The sequence below is a fragment of the Charadrius vociferus genome, unplaced genomic scaffold (genome assembly GCF_000708025.1).
Source record: "Charadrius vociferus isolate BGI_N301 unplaced genomic scaffold, ASM70802v2 scaffold39, whole genome shotgun sequence".
Classification (NCBI taxonomy): domain Eukaryota; kingdom Metazoa; phylum Chordata; class Aves; order Charadriiformes; family Charadriidae; genus Charadrius; species Charadrius vociferus.
Genome location: NW_009650188.1, coordinates 5,767,726 through 5,795,645, shown reverse-complemented (window position 1 = coordinate 5,795,645; position 27,920 = coordinate 5,767,726). Strand labels below are relative to the sequence as shown.

General features: G+C 48.2%; 1 protein-coding gene across 1 annotated transcript in view; it reads left to right on the top strand.

The window, feature by feature from the left end:
• The window catches only part of PAPPA2 (pappalysin 2), a 90,914-nt gene that overhangs the window by 14,407 nt on the left and 48,587 nt on the right, over positions 1 to 27,920 (top strand). Inside the window, exons 5-12 of the mRNA XM_009892944.1 lie at positions 13,465 to 13,610; positions 19,888 to 20,181; positions 20,945 to 21,137; positions 22,678 to 22,799; positions 24,692 to 25,184; positions 25,732 to 25,860; positions 27,520 to 27,611; positions 27,870 to 27,918. Of these exons, the coding sequence (XP_009891246.1) occupies positions 13,465 to 13,610; positions 19,888 to 20,181; positions 20,945 to 21,137; positions 22,678 to 22,799; positions 24,692 to 25,184; positions 25,732 to 25,860; positions 27,520 to 27,611; positions 27,870 to 27,918 (1,518 nt within the window). The remainder of the gene's footprint in view (positions 1 to 13,464; positions 13,611 to 19,887; positions 20,182 to 20,944; positions 21,138 to 22,677; positions 22,800 to 24,691; positions 25,185 to 25,731; positions 25,861 to 27,519; positions 27,612 to 27,869; positions 27,919 to 27,920) is intronic.

Here is a 27,920-nt window from a genome sequence, read left to right as displayed (position 1 = left end):
TAGGGAAAGGAGATGAAGCTGCTTGGTTCTGGCTAAATGCAAGGCAAAAAAACGACACTCTCACTTGCACAATTCTCTGTCTAGAGTGCTTTGCTGAGCCTCCTGGCCCTGAGGCTCTGCTCAGCCACATGAAGCTCGCACAGTGCTGGGGGAGACCAAGAGCGTTGCACGGACCTGTGTTATCCCCTCTGCCTTCCCCCAGCAGACTGTGAACTGCACTATAAAAATTGGCATTGCAATTCAGGCTCCTGGGGACATTGACTTCCTTACAGAGACCTTAAGACCTCGCTAAACTTGGAATGTTGCTTTGTATTTTTGCTGCAGGCAAAAAGAGAAAGCTGATTTACACCAGATCTACTCTTGTGGGTTAGATGGGACAGGGCTTATCTGTGCAATCTTAGGCAAAAAGCACTTAGTCCTAGCCTGGTTTGTTGGCGCTTTTTTTAATTTTTTCTTTGAAACAAATAATCCAGGCAGAAAGTAAACCATACCTGGCTTTGTTTAGCTTGGAGCCTGCTCTAGAATAACTTGCCACTGTTGAGTTCTGCCTTGCAAAACCGCAAGGGGCTGCAAACATATTTCTCTGTTTCTCCCAGCACTTTTCGCTTGCCCTCTCTCACACATGTTCCGTATAACGCCAGCATCTCGCCTGCCAGCATCAACATTATCAAAAGAAGGCGAGCACTTGCCCTGTGTGGTGGATAGCGAGCCTCTCCGAAGCATGTTGGTGTGTGCTGGAGCTGGGATGCTGCCTGTGCCGGGCTTTGGAGCCCAGCCACCCAGGGCAATGTTGGGCTCCCCTCCTTCCCTGAGATGCTGCTTCGCTGCCTTTCTCCCTGGCAGGGCTCCTTTCCTTTCCCTAAATGGTCCAAAACTGGATCTTTAACTGTGGTTCTTTAGAACTCTTCTGATGAACTCCCCCCATCCACTATTGTTTCCCTGTTTTCAGGGATGATGTCTCGTGATGACAGCTCCCCTCCCCTTCTTACAGCCTCCACAGATGTGCAGTAGCTTGCTGACTTGCTAGGTACGCTGTTAAGTCTGTGATCTCGCAGATGGCCAGGCATGTGCTCTGGGGGAAATGACGGTGGGTTTTCAGAGGCCATCTGATGGTCTGAACCTCCTTCATGACTGCAGAGAGCGATGAGCGCGGGTGGAAAGTCCAACCTGGTGGGGTTCTATCACCAGGCACCTGCAAGCTTTGGGGGTTTGTGCCCAGAGTCTGCATTTGGTCAGCAGCATTGCTCATTCCTTGAGTGCTCTTGGAGTTCAAGGGGTGGAGGTGAGTGTTGCTGCAAGCATGTGGGATGCTACGTTATAGATCTACTTAGGGTTGGTACTGGGAGACAGCTTACTAGGGTGGAAGCAGGCTGTGACTTGCAATATTTGTCTCCTTTTTTTATTCTGCTGATGAGGAGGAGAAGCAACAGGCTGTGGCTCTGAACTTTCTAATTCCTGCTTCGTTGGGTTTTTGAAGGGGACAGTAAGAGGGAGCAGGAGGACAGACGGCCCTTTGAGATTTGGGAGTTTTCTGGTCCTTGTTTTTTGTCTGGCTTGTTCTACAGAGGTGATGAGTACCCAGCCTTGCTGTCCAGCACATGTGTGGCTTGGGCTGTCCTCTTTGCTATGGCTGAACTCACAAACTGGTGCATCTTGGGCATCTGTATTCCTGCAGGCTCACAAAGAAGGCAGCCAGGAGAGGGGAGCTGCCCCTGCGATGGGCAAAGGTGGGGAGTAACTGCAGCCTGTGCTGAGGCTTTGTAGACCTTGGAGAGCTGGTGGGGGTGACAAAACTAAATACATGCCTTAGCCGGGGGGAGGGGAGGGAAGGCTTCAGTTAGTGCTTGCAGACACCATGAAATATATATCAGGGTTTAGTCTGTTCATTGCTTGCAGGATTACTTCTTGGTAATTAGTACATTCCTTTGGAGTTCACTCCTATTGATGTTTTTGGTATGTGTTAACCCCAGATAGACCAATTCTGCCTGGGAATTTCAGTGTAGGATCATCAACTGGGGGCCTCTAGGTTGAGTTTAAACCCAGGAGTCTGAGGCTCTCCTTGGGAGCAATGGGGCTGCATAGTCCACGGAGGATGAGAGATGGCCCTTGTGTCCTCTGTTCCCACCATGAGAGCAGCTGGGAGCCCAGCCTCTCTGAAAGCCTGACTCTGCATTGCCGCCCAGTCTAATGAAAGACATCCCCGTACCTTGATGGGTCTCAGATGGATCGCGTGTTTTAAGATGATCTCACCCGTGAGGAAATGGTAAGCCTCTCTTCCTCAGCGATAACCATGATTCACTCTGATAGAAATAGAAAGGCCAAGCAGGCAAATGGAAACTCCCTATTGACCAGGTCCCAGCAGTTTAAAAGGGTTTTTACTACCTATTCCAGTATGCATTTGAAAATCATATGCATTTACTCTTACATACTACAATCAGATGTTTTTTAAGCCATTAAGGCCCATTGGGTCAATAACCACCATTTTCAAAATCTATTAAATACCCATTTCCGTGGAAATAGAGCTTTTACAATTGATCATGGCTACCAACTCCCATTAAAATAAACCCCAAATGCTATCAACTCCCCCAAGATGTAGAGCACTAAAACGCAGATTGCCAGGACAAATTTATCCCAGGGGAAAGTTGATGGCCCATTATGCTTAAGCAACACAAGAATTGTCACATAAGCCAGGAAGTTTATGGGACTTGCATGGATTTGTCCTCCCTAAGGGGTAAAAAGGAAGGTTCATGGGGTAAATCAGTAGTGCTAACACAAGCTTAAAACCAGGTTCCTATGGGAGCTTTTTGGGAAACATTTGGCTTGTTTTGTATTTGTGCTGTAAGAAATGCTGAATTTGAGGGCCTCTTCTTGGTGGCACAGGGTTTTCCATGTTGAATTATACAGGGATGCTACACCTCTGAGGTTGTATGAGGAGAGCTGTTGGGAAGATGACTTTGCAAAGATGAGGTCCTTGTGTCCTTGCCCTGGGAAGGAAGCCCTTTGGGGCTGCTGGTGTTGTGGTGGACCCTAAAGCAGGGTATGAATGTGATGGGACCACAAGAGATCCCTGCAGGTTGCCTCTGGGTGAGAAGTAGCTCAAAAGATGGAAGGCTGGTGACCAGGAGCTTGACAATATGGGGGAGAAGGGATGGGGAGAGTAAATGTCCCCCATGCAACATTGCTGGTGGATCTTTTCATGTGTAGAAGGTGAGAGCTGTGTCAGTTCTAAAATGTACTGCGGAGCAGAAAGACCCTGCTTGTGAACACTGGTGACAGAGGGTTACAGCTTTGGCAGGTCCACCTCAGGAGGTGACCCAAAGGGCTGGGACCCATCGACATTGTCTGTTGTCCCCTCAGAAGGCAGACTCCTGTTTTTAGGGGGCACACCAAGGATGGGGGAACAGCAGCGCAGGAGAAAGGGGTCCCAGCCCTAGCTCCCACGGTTTGGCTCAGCAGAGAAGCACAGGAGGGAGCTTTGCAATCCAGTTGTCCTTTCCGATTAGGACTTTGCTGCTTACTGTCTCTGCCAGACAGCAACAACTCTCAGGATGCGGGCTGGCTGCCAGCGTCAGCCAAAAGCTGCCGTGCCCCCTTGGAGAAGGGGTCAGGTAGTCCCTGCCGAGCCAGAGGCCACACTTCCCTTGTTTGTCTCCCTTCATGCCTCCTTCAATCAGCTTCACCACAGCACTCTACTCCCTCCTGCAGCCCTGGATTTCTCTTCTGTGTGTGCCTGGTCCTGACCCAGTGCTCCTCTTTCCACTACCCCGTAACATCTCTGAGATCTTTCTTGCTGGGGGATGATGTCTGTGCTATGGGACCTTGTCTAGATGCCTCCTCCATGAGGCCACTGTGAGAAGATGCCTCTTCCCCCTACAGCAATGTGGTGATCTTGGCTGGTATTTGTGATGGGAATGGAGGAAGCAATGAGGTGAATTTGTACCCCATTTCTTAAGGGATTTTAATTTGAGGCAGGCGAAGGGGAAGATGTGGGTTCCTGTCCCCTGGTTTAACACCAGCTGGCAACTAGGACCATGAAGCTGCTTACTGACCCCCACTTCCCTTCCCAAGAAAGGTAGGGAGAAGAGCGAGCAAAGGAGGGGAAAGAAAAAAAAACAAACGAACCCAGCCTTGTGGGCTGAGATAAAGACAGTTTAATAGAACAATATCAGAAAAGGAAAATAACAGTAATAATAATAATAAAGTCACTCTCACTGCCTGGGGAATTGGCAGTCTGGAGCAGTGATTGCAGGATGCCTGGCTAACCCTGTTTATATACTGAGCATGAGGTCTATGGTATGGGATATTCTATTGGCCATGCCATTGTCCTGTCTATATTCCTTCTCAGCTGAAAAGAGTCCTTGAAAAGCATAGACATGGCCTGGCAACAACTAAAGCAATATGTATTGTTGACGTTCCTTTCACCCAATCACTTGAAAGAGAATTAACTCTTTCCTGGCTGAAATCAGGACAGTTGGTCAGAAATCCCAGGGGCTGGGGGCTGATGGTGCAGATGCTTTAGCATCCTCCAAGAGAAGCTTCAAATTTGGCAAAGCCTCCAGTGAGAAGCTGCAATAGGAGGCTGTATCTGAAGTCAGAGTTGGAAGGGGACATCAGAAGATCTGCTAAGGGTTGTGCACCCATTGACATGGGTGTTCTGAGGGTGCCCACCATGCTGCGAGAACAAGGCTGGGGGTAAACCTCTCCTGAGGCTTATTCTCATGTATTCAACACAAGTGGGGGACCATCCTCAGTTCAACTCCCAAAACATCAGTACCAGTGTGCCACATGCAACCATCTTTAAAACTGGTCGCTGCTCCCTCACCCTGCATAGAAGCTGTCAACAGAGCTATAACAAGATGCAGAGAGGAAACCAGTGTGTGGCAGAAAAGCACACAGTCTCTGAGCAGGCTGGTGAGAGTGAATTTTATATACTGACCGCAAGTAGGAATTAATGTGGGTTTCCTAAAGTCAGGTGCCCTGGCATGGTGCCAGAGTCAAAGAGAAGTCCTTGATGCCTGACTGTGGCTTCCCAAGAGAAAAGCCAGCAAGTGCAGCACGCCTTTGCCTGCGTTCAGGCTGGCAGGGTCTGGGATCTGTCAGTCCAGGCAGCTGGTTAAAAATTTGGCATCCTTGGCAGTGTATTCAGAGTTTGCCCAGAGAGGGAATTGCACGTCTTTCACTGGCCTTCAGATGATCACATCTACATCAGTCCCTGTGTTTGAGCATTTCCATTATTTTTTTGAAAGATGGGTTAGGAGGGTGAAAGTAATAACATGGAGACCTTTATACCTGAAAGTCTGCTGAAATTTGCAGGTGGTTTTAAGGTCTGTCAGAGACAGGACAACCAGATCAGCCCATCTTGTTATGATCTTTGTTCACCCCTGTAGACATCACTGCATGTATTGTATTATCTCCAGCCGCCCTGTGATCAGTCCTCCTGGATTCGGGGTGACATTTCCTCGTGCTTCTGCTGCAAATGTATTACATCCACTGAGTGTTTTTAATCTATGAACACTTCTATTTCTGCGCTCTTCCCTCCTGCTTTTTGCCCTTTGTTCTGTATCCCTACATCCCGCCCCTTTCAGAGTTGGGACTCGCTCCCACCTTCCCAGCGGTTCATCTTCCCTCTCGCCCAGTCCAAATGGCACTTCAGCCCCCATCCAACTGCTGCCATCTTTTTTTTTTGCGTCATCTTGAGCTCTGCTCCAGTACCATGCCTTTAATCTTGTACCCCACTGAAAGGGAACTTGAATTCTGCCTCACAATCCTGACTAAAGGTAGAGACCATACATTAATTTTGTCCAGGGATGCATCTCAATTACACTGAGCTTCAGCTCCACCTTCCCTGCTCAGCAGATCTGCTCCTTCCTTCTTTTGCTCTTTTTATTTCTAAAAGGGTCTTTTGCTCTTTGTTTTCACAGGAGTCAGCTTGATTTCAGGGAATTCTCATTTCACCCTGTTCTCCCTGGCATCTCAGATGCAGTGGTGTCTTCTGGTCAGTCCTGGTTTTCAATTCTTAGCTCAAGACCTGTGTTCATCCCTCCATTTTAAGTTAATCTAAATCAACTCATTACTTGTTCAGGCCAAGTTTTCTGTCTGTCATCAGCTCTTCCATAATTTCTACGCTGCTTACCAAAACCAGGTCTAAAATAGCATTGCCTTTGGCTGTTTCAGTGAAGATTTAGTGAACAGCTTTTTAGCAAACACTTCCAGGAATAGCTGGGCCATGCCATTGTTAGCAGCACTTATTCTTCACTCTATCTCAGGGCAAAATGCCCTCTGGGACTTTCTGGTCTAACACTAATGTTATTGTTTGTCTTTTCCAAATCTGACTTCAAGAAGTTGTGTGCTACCATTTGATGTAACTGGGAGTTTGTCTGCCGTGCGCTAGTGAACTGCAGCCTTCTTGGTCCCTTCCTCCAGTAAATCTATATGGAAGGGTCATGACTTGTCTTTTTGATCCTGTCTGCAGCTTTGTCAGTGCACCTCTCTGACCCTAAAGCATCTGCTACTGCTTCGGTCCCAAAGCCAAATCTCACCTCCCACATGGAGATTGAGGATTACCTCTGAATCCAACAGGAATTGCTCATGCATAAGGGAAATCTCTGATCCCGAGGGCCCTCACGTAGGAACGTTTTGCCCTCTTTGACATCTTGATACTTCAGCCATTCATGCGAATTTTAAACTCTCTCCTAAGCGATGCTGCCAGTGATGACTGCTTTCTAGGCTGTTCTTTTACTCATGCTGTCGGTGCCTCAGAGGTGTTTTTTTCCAGGCATGTCCAAGAGGTGTATGATGCCCTCATCCCTCGTGTACCCAAATGTTCTTTGGCTGGAGTCCAACACCCAGTGAAGCTGATAAAAGACTCCAGAGGCCTACAGAGAGTATTATTCCAGTAGTATTGTGCCTCCTGTGATCCCAGGGGAACATCTGGCTGTTCCTCAGCCTTCCCTTCACCTCTTGCATGTGTTTTGTGTCTGGCTGTGTTAGCAAAGCCTGTCCAGGTGAGGGTCATTTGGATGGTGCTGCCTTGTCAAGTTGTCATGATACTGGCAATGATGCTTATGGCAGCATAGTGCTGGACCGGAGTCAGAGGTCCTAGACCATGGGCATGGGGATGCAAGTAGTCTTAACAAGTACAGAAGGATTTAAGCTTTTTCCTGAAATTACAGCATCCCCCCAGCTGCGTTAACACCAGAAATTTCAGGGCACGTAAATCCAGTGTGAGGCAGCTGCAGTTATGAGAACCACCACCAGTCAAGTCTGGAGGCAGACCAAGTAATGTATCTTGGCTTGTGTGCAATGCCAAGATGGTACCATGTCCTGTTTACATTGTGGTAGTGGGCTTTGTCTGCCCACCGGGGGGCAGAAGGGAGGGAAAGCTGAGCATCACCTGGGAATACACATGATGGGAACAGGGATGCGGATTCACAAATTCTAGCAAGGAGGGTTCGTGTATGCAAGCAGAGAGCCCGAGTCTGGAGGATTATCTCTTTAGACCCCCCCCTTAAAGAGTCACCATGGAGAGGAGTCCTGTGGTGGGGTGAATTGGAAGATGTTCACTTCAGATCAACATCTGGAGTAGCATCTCTCTTCACTAATGATATGGAGAGTTTAGAGAGTCTGCTCCCTGAAAATAATCATATCACTTGATTCAGCACCTGCCTTCATGGATTGAGCTGTGGCTCTTGGGCTTGTGGCTGCCTGCTTCAGAAGCAAGGTTGCTGTGTGTTGTATTAACCCTTTGCAGCCTTGGGGGTATGTGTTGTCCACACACCAAAAATGTTACTGGCAGGCTGGTGCTTGTTCCTGGGAAGTCTGAGGGATTCCTCATTTGTCAAGCAGAGGTTTGGGGAAGAAAGGAGCCTCCTTGCTCGGCTGGAGTAGGAAGAGGAATTTCCTTGCGGTGGGTGAAGGACATGAAAGCAGAGCTAGGAATCCCCTGTGACTTCATTAGGCTGTATAGTTAGCTGGAGCTGGCTGGGTCTCAAGTATTTTCCAGCTGTCCATGGAGGGCACTTGGATAGCTTCCACCCAACCCCACTCCCACATCCCCTCTGAAATGTCTACAGGGAAAAGACTCCTATTTTTGAATTGCAGTGGAATTCCTGTGGCATTACACACTGCATCCTTTGCAGTACCTAGAGAATTCAGTTTGATTTATGGTACTGCATGGGGTACGTGCCGGCCTTGCTTTTCATTCGGAAGTGCCACCTTTTGCATTTCAGTGGTAATTGCCACCTTCGTGGCCCCAAGACTTCCTGTTATGATATGGCTGTCACTAAAAAGTGCCACTCTTGCTGCTCTTCTCTTACCTTAAACCACATCAGGCTTGTGTTGCAGCTTGATTGTCCATTTTGCTGTCCCATAGGTTAGCAGATCCTCTCCTCTCTCCCACCTGTGCACCAGCAGTGGTCCTGTTGTTACTGCCAGAAATTGCTGCTTGGAAAAGCAGGAACAGCTGTCTCTCCAGAGTATGTCAAGTCTTCTCCTTTGACCAAACCAGCCCAGAGCTTGATTTACATTCATGAGTAAAAAGATGCTGTCGGTCCCATGAGCTAGAACAAAATTGTCCAAGGAAAAGCATGAGAAAGGGAGGTGAGGGTTCTCCAGGGGGGCCTGGGATCATGCATTTTCAACTGATCAGAAAGGAAGCTTTGGGTCTTTAGACCTTAGCGTGGTAAGGTCTAGTGCAGTAATAGTTTTTCGTGCAAAGCTGTAGTTGTTTGATGGCTTTCCTATTTGGTGTGATGGGATGACACAGAGCAGATGGAGCAGGACTCTGAGAAGAGTCTCATGATGATAGCACAGGAAGTAATGGACACAAGTCTGAACATGAGAAATTTGGATTAAACATAATTTTTTTTTACCATGAAGGTGGTTAAATACTGCAATATGTTGCCAAGAGAAACTGTGAAACCTCGATCTTCAGAGCTGTTCAAGTCTCAGCTGGACAGGGCCTTGAGCAACCTGATTTAATTAGGCCTGTTTTGAACAAGGGAGTCAGACTAGGTGACCTGTGGAGGTCCTCTCCTTTCACAGTATGCGACACTGATTCCACTATTCTGTGGTGACACAGTCACTGAAGCTGTTGGACTTCATCGTCCTTTCCTTTTTTCCATAGCCTGAAATGTCACACGATGACAGGACATCGTTACGTCCCATACAGAGCCATGTGCTTCTGATCCAGCACCAGGACCACACAAACATCAGTGTGGATCCACTGTGCTGCTGTAGAGCAAAACAAGGTCCGGGCTTCTTCCCGATCTGCCCTCTGCGAACAATGAGTCCCACAAGTAAAACAGTATGCAGTGTGATACCTAAGCCTGCCTTAAAATCAGATTGGTAGCTACCGTCGTTCAGCAGAACTTTAAGTCAACAGTATCACAGCGGAGCACCTGTCATGAGGGAAGCCCTCATATCTGGACCGTTTACCTCAGAAACAAAGACAGTATTTGTGACCATGCTCATTTCTAATAAAGGCAGGCCATAGCCCTCCAGTCCCTAATCTTTCTCTATTGTTGCATATACTTTTCTTGCAAGCTTCACTCTCCCAGGGTTGCAAATACTTCCCAGGTCAAGGTGGTATTACCATGCAGCTAGCTGCTCACCAATGAGTTTTGGATGCTCTTGGAAAAACATCTGGAAAACCTAATGGCCTTTGTGTCTCTTCTATCCTCTGCCCTATTCTTAGGGGTTGGTGGTTTTGTTTTTTTTTTTTCCCCTGCTTAGCTGATAGCTGTGCCTTGATGTGTCCTTCTGGCCTTCCTTGTGTTTGTGTGTTGGCTTGCAGTGCCCACCCTGCTGTAAGTACCATCTAGTTTGGAATACTCCAGTCTTGTAGGCGTTGAAGCTATTTGGGGAGCAGAGGAGAAGGCTGTCATTTAAGCTGTTTGTGGAGACCAAAGGCTGCTCTGCCTCCCCTCTGGGAAAATCACAGAAGTGCCGAAGAAGAGGGAGAGCATGACCTTGGCAGTAAGCGACAGGCGAAGACGCCAGCTACATGCTCCTTGTCTAAGCTAAGGATGCCAGTGGGAAATGTGGATTGAGAGGAATTGGAGTTGCCCATTCTAGAGTTGTTTTGGTCTTAGTTGTGTCTTTGGGGATACCAGCAGGAGGATATTTGTTCTTTCCATGCCGTAGTGGGTGAAATCGGGGTCCTTTTCTATCCTCCTCCATTCATCTGTACTGGAATGGCTCCCCCTACCCCTGACACAGCCCTGAACCATCCAAATCTCTCAATGGAGGAAATTACAGTTATTCATAATTAAGGGTTGACAAAAAATGTTGCTAGTGTCAAGGGAATGGCAGGCGACAGCCAGAAAAACATCATGTCTCCAGAAGACGGGCGGCGGGAATATCCCTCTGAATAGGGCTGACGTCAGCTCTCGGAATTTGGACAGCCTGGAAGGGTTTGGGGCTATTTTTCCAAGATATCATAGGTCAGGAATCAATGTTATTTTTAAGTCTGTGTCCCCCGAGCAGCTCTGGTGCGTGAAGGAGACTTTCTCTCCCCCTCTCCCTTCTTTACACTCTATTTCTATGAAATTTTTGCTTCTCTTCCTTCCGAGTCATGCCACAAATATGTCCTTCAGGTTTATTTATTCTTCTCCCTATCTATTCCTCCCGGCCTGCTCCCGTCTTGGTTGGGTTGAAGGGATGGCGTCAGCGTGGCGCGTGTCTGGGATGCTCAGGCGAGGCATCACAGAGAAGAGATCATGTTCTCCTAATTTGCCGTTTCCGGTTGAGAGAGTTTTCTCTCTGCAAGCTGATGTGGCTGGAGAAAGTGTTCTGGGAATGCTGCTTTGTGGTGGGAGATCTCAGGGCCTGGTGAAGACAAGCTGGTCAACCCATCTTGCCATCTAATGCTGCCATATAGTCCAGCCAAGATTTTCTAAAGTGACCGAAGTTTTGGAGCTGCTTTGTTGCTGAGAAGGTGGGTGAGATTGTCTGCAGCCCAGTATGGCTTATTGGAGCTGACGGCAGGGGGGAGGCAGCCAGCAGAACCTGATTATCTGACACTTCTTAGGTCAGTAATGGCTTTTGAAAGTCTTTTTGACTATTTCAGATCCAGGGAAGTGGCTACCCTTGGGTTTACCAAGCTGTATTCTACATGCCATCCTGCTCTAGTCTGCTTCTGGAATCCTTCCCCCCCACTTTTTTTTTTCTCCTTTTCCGTTTGCTGTAGCAACCTCTCTCTTTCTAAACAGGTCTGTTGATATAATAACTTGGCTAGGGATCTTGCCATCTCAAACAGTGTGTTTGCACATCTCTCGTTGGTTTCCCTTCTAATTTTCTAATTTGCTTTTTTCCCCTTAGCCCATGCTCAGCTTTTGGTCCTTCCTCCCATAATTCAATGAGGTGAGGAATGCACTAATAGATGCAGCTTTTGCAGAAGCTGCTCGTTCATATATTGCTGGTGTGCCTTCATGGCTGGTCCAGTGTAAAGAAACGACCACGTTTCCATCCTGATCTTTCTGTGCAGCTCAAAGATGCCAATTGCTCCTGGAAGCATGGGAATAAGTGAAATGCTTTCCACCACCTTAATGTTGCTGTTGGCCTTACGCTACAGGTTAGTCATTCTTATGACATATTTCCACAATGGTGCGTTTCCATCGTCATTCCACAGTGATGTATTTGAAGCCTTTCCATGAGTTTTTCCCCTGCTTAGAATCTCTTAAATTAATGGCTTCACAAACCGTGAGTCAGGGTCCTCAGATTTTGAAAACTTAGAGACAATTTCTTCTAGAGCTATCTGTCCTAATGCTGTCTCAGCCCGCAAGTTTAATGGCACTGATGGTGGAAATGGTAGTACTTGATTTAAAAGAGTATCTGGCATTTGCAGCACAGCTCAAGGCCCTACAATCCCACTGCTATTATTATTGGAATTATTATTATTATTGTTATTATCAAGTTAGATACTGATGATTTTACACAGCTGAGGACATGACCTCCCTAAAGATCAACGCTGGGACTGTTGATGTATTGGTGAATGCAATATAGACCTCTGACCTGTACAGAAACAACCATGCAGAGGGGAGAGTGAAACCTAAAGCGCTGAGAGACATGCCATGTTGTGAAGATTGTTTTGTGGACACCTGGATGTACCCATGGGTGTTACTGCTCTGCTGCAATGCCTATTGCCTACCCACCTCTCCCAGCCTATTACCTTCCTGTGTCCTTTAGAAATGGATGTCTTTGATATCCCCATTCCAGTATATTTTCCATTCCTGCAGCTCTTTATTCCCAGCTCTGGACATGGGAGGAGAGACAGGCAGGAGTGCTGTCATGAAGCTTTCCCCGCTAAATGTGTGCTTTGATGGAGCAGTTTCCAGAGATGTTCCTCTCTCCCCATTAAGCTTATTTGGGGACCTTCTGCGCTTCCCTGCCCTGGCTCTTGCAGATATCCCAGACTTCCTCTCGCAGGGGATTCAGATCACATGCAGAGACAGATTTGTTGAAGAGGGCCCTGCAGCTGGCTCAGTGCTGGGGCAGCACACTTCTCCGAGGTCTGTTTTGAGCAGAGCTTGAAGAGTCATGTCTCAGAACAAATTCTGAGATATCTTTTGCTCATGCTCTTCCTTATACAATACACAGGGCTGGGTGTGATGCAGCACGCTTCTTGATGTGTTACGTGCCTGTGCTCTGCAGGGACCCCTTGTGCTTGGAACCTCTGGCATACTGGTTATCCTGGGGAAAAGCATATCATGGAGAGCCATGGTTGAGAACTTCTCCAGACAGGCTAGAGAAGCTGGAGAAGAGACTTCTTGGCCCCAGCTGCCAAACCTTCTCTGCTCCCAAGAATGAGGTTTGATGTCTATTCGTGCCCTGACCTGTATCAGGGACAACCCTTTGTTGGAGCCAGCTGGAGTTCTGGATTCCTTTCCTTCTCCTCACACCTTGAGGAAAAATGACTTTTTTTCTCCTCAAATTCCACTTTTCTGATGCCAACACCCTTCTCTTTTCCCTAGTAGGACTGACGTGTGCATTTCCTTTCTTCTCCCATTGTTCTTCCTCCCATTTTGTCTCCTTTTATGCTATTCTATGGAGTCTCTTTTCAATTCAAGGCAGACTCTGTTCTTGGATAACCTTCTCTAAGGGTAGAATCCCTCAACAAAGCTATTGTAATTAGAAAAAGTTCTTCAGATTTGCATGACTACCTCCCTTACAAACCCCTCACTACCAGTCCATGAATCTCATAGAGCAGAATTAATACTGTCACTCTATTGAAAGTTGCTGAATTTTGCCACGCTTTCCTAAATGCTGTTGGTTTCAGAGGGTTGGTGATGGGGTCTCTGGGTCTGCCGAACACTTTCCAGGGTTTCTTTGGTGGCTCCTGCTTTTTCTCTTTTTTTTTTTTTTTGGTGGCTCCTGATTTTTCTCCTTTTTTTTTGGTGGCTCCTGCTTTTTCTCTTTGTTCCATTGAAGTCTATTGTGACTGTGTCCTCTCCCTTATCCTTGCAGGGCATATGTGAGTGTGAAGGAGCTGAAGGAGGCACTGCAGCTGAACAGCACCCACTTCCTCAACGTTTACTTTGCCAGTTCAGTGAGGGAAGAGTTGGCTGGTGCTGCCACTTGGCCGTGGGATAAAGAGGCCCTTAGTCACCTTGGTAAGTAAGCTACCTCACTCATGGGGTCTCAGGGTTGTTGTTTTTTCTCTTTCTTGGTTGATTTGGCAAAAAAAAAAAAGGCAGCTATGATTTGGTTCAACATTGAGAATGTTTAAGAAGGTTGTTATAACAGGCTTTGGGTGTACCAACAGCTGGTGATGTAAGGAAATGAGCTGCCCTGTGTCCATGTGGATAAGTTGGTGGGGTTACAGCCTGACCAGGGACTTCCAGTTTGGTATGAGAACATTTTAATGGTGAAGGCAGTAAGACAGTGGGACAGAGAACTGGGGGAGAGCTGCAAGTTCACTCTAAGTGCAGGCTGTGGAGAAGGGTTTAGACATGCTTTTGTGGGGCCTTTCAGGTCTTCATTCTGGAAATGGTGAACTTCACTTTGCAGCATGTAATGACAAACAGATAAACCAGGAGTGTCAGTGATTTCAGAGCTGAAACTCCAGATTTGAGTGACTCCAGAGCTGATCAGGCAGTGAGCACTGGCCACTTCCGAACTGAACTGCAAATGTGAGGATGACTATCAAATTAAACCATGCTTTTATAACTTGGCTTACTACCTGCTGGAGGCAAGGTTCTCCTTGGCTTCAGTGAATTCAAGGCAGACCCTTAAGATCACCAGTCCTAGCAGGCTACAAAATAGTCAAAACGGCAACTGCTTCACTAGAATGTAAATGTATTGTGTGTTCTCTCCTATTTCTGCTGTCTCTCTTTTTCCTGCCTCTCCCTCCACCTCTTCAATGTCGGAGTTTTCTGGCAAAAGCCCTTTACACTTTGCAGTCAAAACATCTAAAGTGTTTCTCAATAAGTAACTGGAAATAATTACTCCTGACACCTGCACGGCAGACCTAGACCTTCTGCTTTTAGAAGTGCGTGATGTTCAACCCTTAAAAGTTTTACACTGCTGTTAAAGACCTGTTTTAAAGTTCTTTTTTGCCAGCTTCACTCCCTCAATGAGTTTCAGGACTGTTTTTTCAATAGCCTATTGCTACAGTTGCTTGTTGAGGAAGGCAGATCTCCATGAAATTTATTCCTTCAGCTTCCAGAAATCACTTCCAAGGCTCAGCTTGACAATCATCTTACTACAGCAAGTGCTTCAGCCACACATGTTCTCTTTAGACCCCTCCCAAGGGCTCGAAAGGAGTTGTACGGAAGGGTAATCAGGGTGATTGGTTTCATCAAAAGCTTGCACTTAACTCCAGTCTCAGAGTTTGTGTCCAGCCAGGGACACAAGAGGTGGCACCATCTGGAAATGTTGAATCAGGGTTTTACCGTAGAGGTTAAGAGGAAAAGGGGTGTTGTCTTGGCTCTGGTGCCAGAGCTGTGAAGTAGTGAAGCTGGATCTGAACTTCTTTGAGACTCTGGCACAGACTGAAGACTTTGGTTCGAGGCTGTCCTTGGTTTTAGATTTAATGAGCTTGGGAGGGCGGGTGGTGGACTATGTTCTCTGTAAACAGGAGTCTCCACCACATCATCAAGTGTTTTGTACCATGCACAATGTATATTATTGTCCAGCACAGAAGAAACCGAGCAGGTCATGAATTTACAGCTTTTGTCAAAACCTCTCACAAGAGGCTACTGGAGAATCTGAGCAGATGTGAAGGTAAAGCAGTGAGGAAAGAGCAAGGAAAGCCTTTGAAGGAGTGAATAGTAGTTTGAGAAAATTTCCCAAGCTTTATGTAAGAACCTAACAGTGACCAGTGGTGGTGACAGGTCTTTATACAACAGAGGTCTGTACCCAAGAAGACAGACTCCTTCGCTTGCAGTGAATCTTGCTAATCACCTGTCTATCCTAACCTCAATATTTTAAGATCAGCACACAGACCCTATTCCCCTCATGCCACTGCCTGCTCCCGCGGAGCAGAAGTGCCTTCCTGAAGGTTTAGGGGTGGTTTACCATTTTAGACCAGTAGTAATACTAACCAACAGCAACTGCATTCATTGAAGCATAAGAGATAATTACTGATTTGGAGAGGGTGATGTGGTCTATGACACTTCTATAGGCAGTATTTCAGCTGCTGTGGAGCTCCTACACAGTGACAACTTGCAGCCAGCTAACACCAGAGGTAGCAGATCTCAGGCCTGTTTGCACCACTCCTTCTAACCGTACTGTCTGTCTCAGTCTTTACACCATAATCGCAGTGAGTTCCTCTCAAATTCAGAGCTCTTGCTTGGAGTCTGGAATGAATTTTCCGAGAACTTTAGAAGTAAATCTTTTCAACTACAAAACACAAGGAGTCAAAGAACTCCTGGCCTATAAAAAACCTTAGCTTTCTGCAGTAGAAAGCCTTGCCTCAAAAACCCTAGCAATGTAATAATGCAGATGCTTTAAACTTCATGTGTAGCTGCATGTGAACTGTATTTGCATAAACATGGTCAAAAGTCAAGGGAATTGTGAATATTTGATGTTATAAATACTTTCTGTAGTTATATAAGCTGAGGCCAGCTCATATATCTGGCTGAGGTCAGTGGATCCTGAAGGAGGGCCAGCCATTCCATCAAAGGTACCTTAAGCAATGGCCATCTTCCTGTCTGACTAACCGTCATGCGTTTGTTCCATTAATTGCTGTGACTCAGTCTTGGGGAAGACTGGCCTTATGATACAGGTTCAGCTTTGTGGTTTGCTCTTTAAAGATCCAGTGCTTGCTTGAGCCTGCGACCTCTGCGACAGCCCTGAGCCAGGAACGGGTTGGCTTCTCGGGCGCTAGCTTGAACCAGAGTCCTTCATCATTGCTGTTGAGCATGGCTAGAAGCAGGGTAACATCCTGGGACCTTTTGAGGGATGTGTGAATGAAGGCGAAGTGGGCTCCACACCAGTGCAAATCATTCACTGTACTGAGAATGTTTAATGGTCTGGGCATCTCTTGCTGCTCGAGCAGAGTTGAGGCTTGGCCTTGGGCATGTTACCCAGCTGTAGCTGGTAGGTCTGGTCTGGAGGGAGAGGATGTGGCAAGATCAGCCCTGCAGTTTCCAGCTGCCTAGTCTCAGTTTGGTGGGCAAGTCCAAAGAAGGCTCTGGTTCACCTGCCTTGGCGTGCTGGACCCCCTTGATATGACATTGAAGTTTTCAGCTTGGTTGTCTAAATTGCTGACATGGGGGCCTCGTTGGGCTGGTTCTCAGGCATGAGAGGGAGAGCTCACTTAAAGCTCAATTTAGCCCATCTCCCAGGGCAGGAGGAGGCAGAAGTGAGAAGGAAAGACTGATCTGCAGGTGAGGGAGAGGGGAGGCTGATCTTGTTGGGATGTTGCAAACACTTCTATATCTTGCCTTCACAGCCAGGACCCTGCAGAGGGGAAATACAACTTCCTGGTCCAAAGCTGGGAGCTCTCCCAGCTCATCAGGGAGCTGTGGAGACAGGGAATGGAGAGATGGGGATGTTCTGGAAGGAAGGCAGAGTTCTCATGCTGTTTCTAATCCTGCCATCTAATTAGCTGTAAAAAAAAAAAAAAAAAAGTACTAAAAATATGACCATCTTTGTGGAGTGTGGGGGAGGAATGGGATAGGGGAAGCCAGCAGAGAGGAGGGAGGGACAGGGTATCCCAGCCTTGGCATCCCTCCCCTGTGACAGTTTTCTCCCGCCCTGTACTGGAATCCCATTTATTCCCCCACATGGGTCGTTGGGTTTCTGCTGGAAGGAAGGCTGCTTGGTCACAGGGCTTCCCGTGCCCCTGGTGCTCGGACTCGTTCCTTGTGGTTAGTGCCGCAGGATGCGTGCAGGGCTTTCACATCTAATTTATTTGTTTATGAACACTATTTTCTTTCTGTGTGCACATTCCTCCCTTCAGACCTTTGGGCAGGCAGCCCCCTGCCTTGTTCAGGCTTGGGTTTGGCTGCAGAGATGCTTTTTCTGTCTGTTCGTTCTTCTCTCATGCCCTGTTTTCATTAAAATGAGAAGCAGCTTTTTTGTGTCTACTGGGTTCTCCATCGAAGGGATGCTGTTTGCTTTCTATAGCATTTACCAGCCTGGTAAATGAGAAGGGGATAGCTTGCAAAAACCTGACGATCAGCAGGACACAACATGGAGGTCCCAAAAGGATTTTTAAACCTCTGTACCTTCTTGTGACCCATCTCCAGTCAACTAAAGGGATGGCTGATGGGATGCAAGGTCCTCGCTCTGGTGTTTTACAACTGGGGAGAAAGGGAATACAGCTACTTTGTGATCCGTCCTTTACCTCAAGCCAAGCTGCCCTGGGCATAGGATCCACACTGTCAGGAGGAAGAACAACAAACACGAATTTTATCTAAGTAGTATTGCCACTTGACAGGTCAATAGTGTCTCCCAGCCCTTCCATGAGCCACACGCAGGATGGTCCCTAGAAGATGCCACCCTTTTTTCTTCACCATCTTGCGACCCTGTTGGACTTGAGAGAATTGCTCAGTGCATCCCTGAAGGCCCTTTTCCAGCCCCAATTCAGTGTTCACCCAGCATGGCTCCACCAGAGGAGTCACAGTCCTGCTGGTGTCCTGCCAGGGACACAGTGATCTGAAGAAAGCCCTCTCTTGGAAGGAATGTCCTGTACTTGAGGACATGAGGTAGTCCGGTAGCGCACGGAGCTGATCCAGGAGTAGATTTCAAGCAGTCTATGCTGTGGCTGGAGACAGGATCACACAGTGGCCCTCTGCCAATTTTAACTTCGCTGGCAGAGGCGGCAATCATCAGCAGAGATGCAGTAGCAGAAACTCTGCTGTGAGGTAGCTGGCACAGTAAATCCTCCAGGGCCCTGCAAAGGAGGGAGCAAGCTGTGTTGGAGCCAACTGTTCGCCACGCTGCCATCCAAACTGCCTAGGTTAAAAGTAGTTGGGTAAAAACAGCCTCTCATGCCATGGAGGTATTGCCTAGAATCAGCCTGGGCATATGCTGGGGTCTGCTTTTTGCCCCTTTGTCTTGCTGCTATTCCCCAGCACTCATTCCACTGTAACGTGGCGTGGAAAATTGGATGGAGCAAGGAAGCAAGATGAGGAGAGGAGGGGAAATGGCCACTGAAAAGCCTTGAAACTGGGAGAAAAGATGTAGAGTTTCCAAAGACATTTTCATTTGGGCAAAATAGAAGTAAATGAGAGAGAGTAGGTAAGTTTTATTCTTGAACATTCTCTATGGACAACTTGCCAGCAGATGTGGTACAGAGTTGTTGGTACAGAGTGTGAATCCCAGGTCAGGAGTCAGAGATGCTCGCAGTGAGCAAAGAGGAGGCTCTGCTCCACTTGGCTTTCCTCAGCATCATTGCTCCTTGCTCTTCCCATGACAGGTGGGTGGGCACGAGAGGAAAAACACCTTGTGCTGCAGCCAAGGGTCCTATCCAGCTCTGTGCTGTTGCTGTCAGTGTGAGGTGGCAGCTCTGAGCAGTTTCTGGGGGACTTAGTCTGTATCCATGCTCCAGCATCTTGGACAGTTGAGCCTGCACCAGACTGGTTTGGAGATGAACTGCCCCTTTGTGCCCCCTTGAGCCAAGGGGCTGGGGTGACCCAGTGAAGAGGATGGGGTGGGAGGTTCTCACCTGGTTCACCTCGTGCACCTTGCCCACACGCAAACCCCTCTGAAGGGATCTTCAGAAGCTACATTTTGGAAAATCTCACTCCAAAATACACAGTAAATTTGAGTCAGCTTTGTGGTAGAAGCTTAGAGGATTGCAACAGCATCTAGTATGAGTTTGAATTTACTCCTTAGGGTCTGGTTTGGAGGGTGAAGCAGTAGACCATTGATGACATTTCAGTAGGAGCCAGAGGCAGTGCACTTGAATCTTCATATGGACTTGTGCTGAAAGTGGCTTCTAGTTGACATGGCCAAGCATATCAGGAATTTGCTAGGCACCTTTTTCTCCTTGCCTGCCATGGGAACTGGTATGCTGTAGCCACTTGTCTAGGCTTGGGAAGGTCTTATTTCCTCTGGTTTAAAAATCTATCCCAGTAAACCCAGAGCATGTCTCAGTTTGCTGTCTTGGTTCCAAACTTCATTTGGAGTTGTAAGTGTGAACCAAATTATAAACATGCGAAAAGACACAGAGGGAAATGGTAGCTGAAATGATTCAAGATGTTGGGGGGAGTGGTGTGATCAGAAGGGGAAGAAAAAACACCCATCCCATTCCACTCCAAGAGGCCAAAGGAGCCCTCTTCCCATCCTACAAGATGCTTAATACGTTCATCTTCATTTCTCCATCTGGCACCTCATTTGTGACCTGGAAGAAAAATGAGAGGAATTTTATCTAGCACAGGTGAGTAACTGGCTGCCTTCTGTCTCTCTGGATGATGTTCTCTGTACTTGCAATTCTAGGTGGAGTTGTCCTCAACCCTGCTTATTATGGTATGCACGGCCACACGAACACCATGATCCATGAAGTGGGACATATCCTGGGGCTGTACCATGTCTTTAAGGGAGTGAGTGAGCGGGAATCTTGTGACGATCCCTGCAGGGAGACAACTCCATCTATGGAGACGGGAGACCTCTGTGCTGACACTGCCCCCACCCCAAAAAGTAAACTCTGTCGGGATCCAGACCCTACCAATGACACCTGTGGCCAGACACATTTCACAGGAACGCCCTTCAACAACTACATGAGTTACACAGGTAACGAGTAATAGTCGTTAAAAATTGTAAGGGATCACCTTCCCTAGAAACTTGGGGTTCTCTCCCTTCCGCCTCCATCGATAGTACCTTCCCTCATTTCCTAACTGATGTGCTCCCTCGTGGTGGGCAGGGACGTGGGAGGCTGCAGCCTGTGCTTGCCGTAGCTTCTTAGCCCCTTTCTTGCTGCAGGCTGTTTCCATCCCTCCCTCCCTGCCAGTCTGTAGGTCATTGGAGATGCACAGAGGTCATTCTTGTCTGCATGATGGTGTGCTTTTGTTCTAAAAGTCCTGAAGCAACTTTGGTGTTACTATTATTTATTATTATTACTAGTACTGTTATAATTTTGGACCTTTGAGTTGCCTCCTTTTGGCTTGGTTCCCAAAGGCATGCTGTGGAGGGCTGGTGTTGCTCCTGGCAGCCCAGGAGGACCAAAGCCTGTAGAGCAATTCTGTCACCCCCTGCTGACCCACTGCAAGTCCCACGAGGATGGTGGCACTGCCCAGATGTTAGAGCTGGTGCGAGCTGGTGTTGAGGTCACTGCAGTCGGGAACTGCTGTGGCAAGTGCAGGGATGTGGAGCTGCTGAGGCAGTGCCATCTTGTGGCTTTGGGGACACACGACACCAGAGAGTCTTCGCAGGAGAGCAACCACACACTGGTGTCTCCCAGGTCTTCCCAGAGGTCCCCAAAACAGGGTTTAGCGATCAGGAAAGGTGCATATTGTCATGCCCCGCTGACCTATCCCTGCCACCTCTCTTCCCCCAGATGATGATTGCACCAACACCTTCACCCCCAACCAAGTGGCCCGGATGCATTGCTACCTGGACTTGGTGTACCAGCGCTGGGGCCAGAGCAAGAAGCCCGCACCCATCCCGATCCCTCCCATGGTCACCGGGCAGACACAGGACTCCCTCAGCATCTACTGGCTGCCTCCCATCAGCGGTGTCATCCATGAGAGGTAAGAGATCTGCTGTTGCGATGGTCTTGGGCTTACACAGGAGGCTGCTGGAAGGGACATGGGATCTTCTGTGGTGCAGACCCCCCTATCCCCTTTCCCCCTAGGTTGTCTCCAGCAGAGCCCTCGAACACAAAAGCTGGGCTGCTGCAATGGCCCTGCTGGCACAGGGGCTCTCCTGCAAGCTTTCTGCTGTTGGGGTGCCGGGAGGGGAAGCCAAAGAGCGTGGGGAGGCAATGCCAATTCTTAAACCCCAGAGTGCAATTATGGAATGAAAAATGAGCTTCATTTAGCACTTATTGTATAAAATAACTATTTACCAGGAGGAAATGCAGCCTTGTGGTTAAGGCAGGCAGCTCGAACCACAAGAGCTGGGTTTCGTTCCCAGCACTGTCACAGACTCACGATGTAACTGACTGGGGGTAAGTCAGGAAACTTTTCAAGCCGGAGAAACAATGCCAAGGAGCCAGAGTTGTTTGGCTGGTGAGCAGCGCATGGCCCTGAGCGCCGGATGGCTGTCTTCCTTCTCCCCAATACCAGAGAGTCACCAAGACCTGGATACAGTACCAATGGCTCTATTCAGCAGCCCCTCTTACTAAAACATTGTGGTTTCCACCACGTTTTAGGTGTATGCTTTTATTATGGGACCATAAGCACATGTTAAAGAGCTCTTGAACTTGTTTTAAAGCTGTTTCGCAAAGCTGTCTCTTGCGTTTGAAAGAAAAGTGCTGTTTGAGGGCAGTTGGGACGCTTTTGCGTCAGTGTTTGCTGCCTTTTCAAGGAACTGGTGTTCTCCACGATGGGCCTTTCACCCAGTGATAACAAGAGCATGTGCCTGTCATCCCTTAGGTGTGAGAGCCTCCGAGTGCTGGGTGGCCTCGAGTCATCCAAACTACTTTTTGTGGGGGGGGAATGGAGCCGCTTGGGAGCAGGAAAATACTGGTCTAGGATGCAGGTGCTGGATCTTTGGATCCATCCCTGGCTCTTGTTCATAACTGGCTCAGGAGCAGGGTAGGGGTCCTGCATCCCCTGAGATGAACTGGTCAAGGAAATGGGCTGAGGCTGGCCCTTATTACAGAAAAGTCCCTTTTTTTTCTTCCTGGAGAGCACAGTGGGACCCTGTTTAATTGACCTTATTGTGACCATTTTGTATTACAGTAGTGATGAAAGCCAAAATCTGATTCTGGGGTTTAGCAGAAATAGAGCCAAGTGCACCCACTCAACTACAGAGGCATTGTCCTGGGAAGTGTGAAATCTCTTATTTTTTTAGGGAACAGGTGATTCAATTGCTCATCCAAGACTACCCAGAGAGCTTGTAGAAGAGGAGGGATAAAGCCCAGCTTGTCTCACGGTCACTCTTATTTTCCTGTCTTTGATGAAGCTTATTCTAAGCAGGATGATATGCCCGGGGCTTCCTGAGAACTTAGCTCTGCTTTTCCAACTTCCCATCGTATCCTACCTGGGCAAATATGAATGGAAAATTCTGGGGAAAAAAAACCTGGTCATGATTAGACATGTAAGTGCCTTTGTCTTTTGTCTGCAGGGAGCAGGACACGATCTGTGATGACTGTGCAGAGGACGGCACCTTCCGTCAGTATGTGCATAAGGCCTCTTCCCCTCGGGTCTGTGATTCCTCTGGCTACTGGACCCCAGAAGAAGCAGAAGGTAAACACCTCCTCTCTTTTCCTGGCTGTGAATCCCCTGGACAGAGATGAGATCTTGTTGGGAAAAGAAAAAGAAGCTGTCTTTCTTTTAGAGAATCTGTTGTCTCCTCTTTGGGGAGACGCTTTAGTGCAGGAAGGACTTCTAGGTTCCTAGGAGATACCTGGTAACTGCCAGCTGGCTTTGAACAAATAAACCAACACATCGATATTAACCCAGAAATGTGTTAATGAGAGACACTGGCCAAAGGGAGAGGCATTTCATTGAAATAAGTCTTACAACATAGATCTTGGGAACCTCATCCAAAACCTCAGGGGCATTCACGGGCTTTGATACAGCCTTGTCCAAAGAGAGCAAAAGGAGCTCCTTGCTCAGTCCCACTGAGTCTGTACCAAGCCCTGGGCAATCTGGGTTGGATGCAATTCCTCATTGGCAAGGTGAACAGCAGGGTGTCACAACTTGTGGTGAGACCCAGGTGTTGGTTTAGAGACCCACCTTGTGGGCATGGTGGTGGCAGCTTTCAGGGTCATGCAGCTGCAGTAGGAGCTGTTGGGCTTTTCATGCTGCCTCAATTCCTCCAAGGGCAAAGCAGAGGAGGCAGGACCCCAGGTGGAATGATCCTGTGGGCTGTATGTAGTGCACGTGCTGATGCTGTGTGGAGCCAGAGGACCTGTCAGTTGTGTGCATCTGCACGTCTGAGCCACTGAGGTCGACTGAAAATGTGCCAAAGTGACTGCTGAGAAAGTGCAGTTTGGACATTATTATGCCTTTGGGATGTAGCCCATGCTTTGAGAACAGGAGTGTCAGGTTGTAGCTGAGATTCTGCATCTGAAAACTCTTTAATTCAAGTATCTCTCGCTAGCATTGCAAGTTGAGGGCAGAGGGAAGTCAACTTAAAGAAATAATCAGATATGTGCTTGTTCAGTGATACCAAACAAATCAAAGCTTAGCTCATTTATTGTCAGTGGTTCCTGTTTCCCCCACCTATCTGATTCACTGGCAAATTAAAACTGCTTCTGGAATTACTGAATGTTGTTTTCTCCTATCCGTGACCTGCAATTATCACAAGTGCATGTTTGCTCTGGTGAAAAAAAGACAGGTTTTACGGTTTTTAGAAGACTAGTATTAAATGGATGCAGGCTTTGAATTGGTGCTGGGTCCTAAGAAACACTGGCGGTGGTGGTTGAAGACGAGGGTATTTCTACTACAGGATGATGAATTCCAGTGATGATTTCTAGGACTGAAATCACACCACCACATTTTTCTTGCTGAGTGGTAATCCACCACCAGGGGAGGCAGGCTGGGGATCTTAGGTCAGCCTGGGCACTGTCCTGGAGGTGCTGGTGGAGCAACAGCCTTCCAGAGCTGCTTCCTTGGCTTGCTTCCTGCCTGTGACCTGTTCCAGCATGTGCCTGTGGAAAGCTTTGGTGTCTTTGCTCTGCTTAGCCACTGTCCAAACACATGGAGCCACAGGGACACAGAGTTCAGGTGCCCTTGGCAAGCCTCCTGTGCCCATGACACTACAGAGCAAGCTTCGTGTCCCCCAGCTGTGTCCAGGCTGTCTCTAGAGCTACTGGTGGCACTGTGACCAGCTGCAGTGTGGGTACCATTGTCCCTGGTTTAGAGGGCTGTGAGACACCAGATCTGCCCAAGCCTTGTGTCTATATGTGTACCCAGGAACTGGGAGACTGGTGGTGCCTATTGCTTTCTAGGAGGTTAGGGCAGATGCCACCAGCTCTGGCACATGCCTTGCAGTAGGTATGGGTGTGCACCTATAGCACAGAGGTGCATAAGTGCCCACAGGGTACCTGCAGGGAGGATTGCCTCTCTGGGTCCCCTGTGAGGTCAGCCGTCACCTGGTTCTCATTAGCCTCCTCCTCGTCCTTTCTGCCCAGGGCCCCCGGATGTGGATCAGCCCTGTGAGCCCAGCCTGCAGGCCTGGAGTCCAGAGCTCCACCTGTACCACATGAATATGACGGTGCCGTGCCCCCAGCCAGACGGCTGCATCCTGGAGCTGCGCTTCCTGCACCCTGTCTACCCCGATTCCCTCACCCTCTGGACCACGTACCTCTCCAGGGGCTCTCCCAAGGCTCTGTCTGACATCGAAGTCTTGACAGACCAGGGCGAGTCCATCCATTTGGGCCCCCTGGACACCTTCTGTGATGTCCCCTTTACTGTGAAGCTCAACATCCCTAAAAAGGTGTCTGGAGTCAAAATCTACACCTTTGACGAGAGGATGGAGATAGACACAGCCCTGCTGACCTCCATGCCCCACAGCTCTCTCTGCTCCTCCTGCAAGCTGATCCAATACCGAGTCCTCCGTGACCCCCCATTTGCAAATGGATCCCCTGCTGCCCCAGCACAGGCGCACCGCCAGTTCGTCGACACGTGAGTGATGAGGCTGCTCTGTTGCAGGCTGAGTGGGTGGCTCGGGCAGTTTTGATGACTTCCTCAGGTCATGCCTTTGAATCCCTGGATGGTTTTGCTTGTGGAGTTTGTTTTGTTTTGTTTTCCCCGGGAATTACCATGTTCAGTGCCATGAACGACTTCCCCATTGAGCATCAAGGAAGCTTGTTTCAGGCCCATCATGCTAGCTCAACCCTTGCCCAGGAGCCCTGGCTAACTGGAAGGAGTTCATTAAACCCAGAAACATTTTTCCCATCAACACAACTAGTAAAATGATCGTTTGAGTTAATGCAGCTTCTCCTCAGCTCGGACCCTAGGGAAATGAGTGGCAGGCCACTCTGCATGACCTGGCAGAGACCCTTTTCCCACAGTCTCTGCCTCTGGCTGTTTAGAATATGAAGACATATGTCAAACTGTGATATTGCCTGAGCACAAATGTGTGATTTCTATAGCTGTGGTGAGCAAATCTGTTGCAGATGTATGAGTTGTTCCCTCCTGCTCTTTGTTCAAGTCCTCTCTGTTCCTGCAGGGAAATCATGCCTGGGCAGGTGTATCGCTACCAGGTGCAGGCAGTCTCTGGGACAACCTCAGGAGAAGCCTCCCCACCGCTTGTCCATGTCCACGGAGCACCCTACTGTGGGGATGGGAAGGTGACCACGTAAGTCAAGAAACCTAAGCTCTCAGCTGAGGTTCTTTAAGCTATCATGTCATACTGTCCCAAAGGGAAGCACTGGGTTGGTCCTGCACCCACGGGTATTTGTCTGAAGATGCTGCACCGGATCCCTCTAGATGACTCAATTATAGAGCTTGTATTGTAAAATGCCATGTGCATAGGAGATGGAGACAGTCTTTTTGAGAAGCAGGGTCTGGATGAGGGGTCCAACCTGAACATCCGCAGTGTTTGACTGCAGTGCTTAAATTCTGGCCCATCTCAGCAAACTGTTGTAGAGTCTGACCCCAAAGGGATCCGCTTCTGGGACTGGCCAATATAATCTTTTGCATAGGGCACATGGTGGTGGCCTTGTGAGAGTAGGTTCTGCCGCAAGCGCAGTTCCACACAGCGCAGTGTCTTTAGAGAGCTCTCTGGTCACTGCTTAGAGACCCCAAATTATGCACCACCTCTACATTGAGAGATCCAATGGTTCACCTGCTCCATCTGGGGATAATTATGCCAAATTTTCATATTTTGGCCTTTTCAGACTTCAACTTCTAGGTTACTCAGAATCACTTTCCTTTGAAAACAGCTTGCTTAACAGTGTGAGGAAAATGGACAGTTGAAGCAAGTGCAGGAGGGATTGTGGTACCGTATAAGACCCATGAAGGCAAAGAGGCTTACAGCAGGGCTAGCTGCTAAAGTGGTGTAATCTGATATGGTTTCAGCATGAATTCATACTAGATGAAGACTTGGTCCAGGGAGAGAAAATTACGACATCGGGTTCTGTTTTCAAAGTCGATTGAAAAGTGAGAGGAACAGAAATGGCCAGATAGCAGCTGAGATTTTTGACAGGCTTTCCTGTTCCTGAGCTGTTGGGGGTAAGGCTACACAGGAAGCTTTATCTATGACAGTTTTTTTCCTTTGTACCATCTGTGGAACAGTGAGCCAAAGGTGGGAATATGGAACACAGTGGATCTTTCATGTTAGATGAGGGTGAATGTGGGTAAGCATCACAAGACGTATGTCTGAAGTTTTTTTGCTCCTTGTGTTTTGGGATGCATAACTCTGTACACAAAGGAATAGGTACAAAATGAGGCATTTCTGCCAGCTTTTCCCATCAGGTCTATTTTCTGCAGTATGCGGCCAGAGCCTTTTCAAGGAAACTGCATGGGCTTTTTTCCTTATGAGATGCCATGCACGTCATCTGGGGGATGATTCTTGTGTCCTCTTGGGATAACCTTCTTTCTCTCCTTTCTGCCCCCCTCCTTCTCCAGCTCCCAGTAAAACACCAGCCCTATCTCAGAACCTCCTGCCCTCTCCAACACTTGCTTTCTCCAGCAGCAAGACTTCTTTGTGCTTGGTTCTCTACCTCCTCCATTGTCTATAGCTTCATTTTCTCCCATAGTTCTTGCCTCAGGTCTTATAAGAAAGTCACGGTACAGTCATGCCTTCTCCTATATGCTGTATATTCAACCTCTTTTTAACCCTGGCAAGATATGGTGTTTTCTCTCCTCTACCTTACTCCACATGGTGTTCTTCCTCTTCTCCCTGCTTCTGTGGAAATGGAACCAAGATATGGGGCCCTTGCTCATTACTGGGTGCAAGCACAGAAGTGTTGAGTCAAGGGCATGGTATTAACACATCTGGCTGTTGTCCTCTTAGGAGCATGGAGGAGGAATGCGATGATGGGGACTTGCTGGATGGAGATGGCTGTTCCAGGAAGTGTAAAAAGGAAAAAGGTTTCAACTGTGTCGGTGAGTCCAAATGGATTGAGACATCCTTTTGAGGCAGGAGTCAAAACTGTATGTTATTCACACTGCTCCTCAGTGCAGGGGATGATGCACCTCATCACAATAGAATATGGATCTATAGGTGGAATGATCCATGGAGCCTGTCAGGCCATTGTGGTGGGAAATCCCAGGGCTAAACGGCTAGCATGCCTCCAGGAACAGGAGGAGATGTATGTGCTTGGAGCCTGGTTTGTAAATGAGTCATCCCCGGTCTCCTTGTAGGGGAACCAAGCCTGTGCTATGTGCATGAGGGGGATGGCGTGTGTGAGCCGT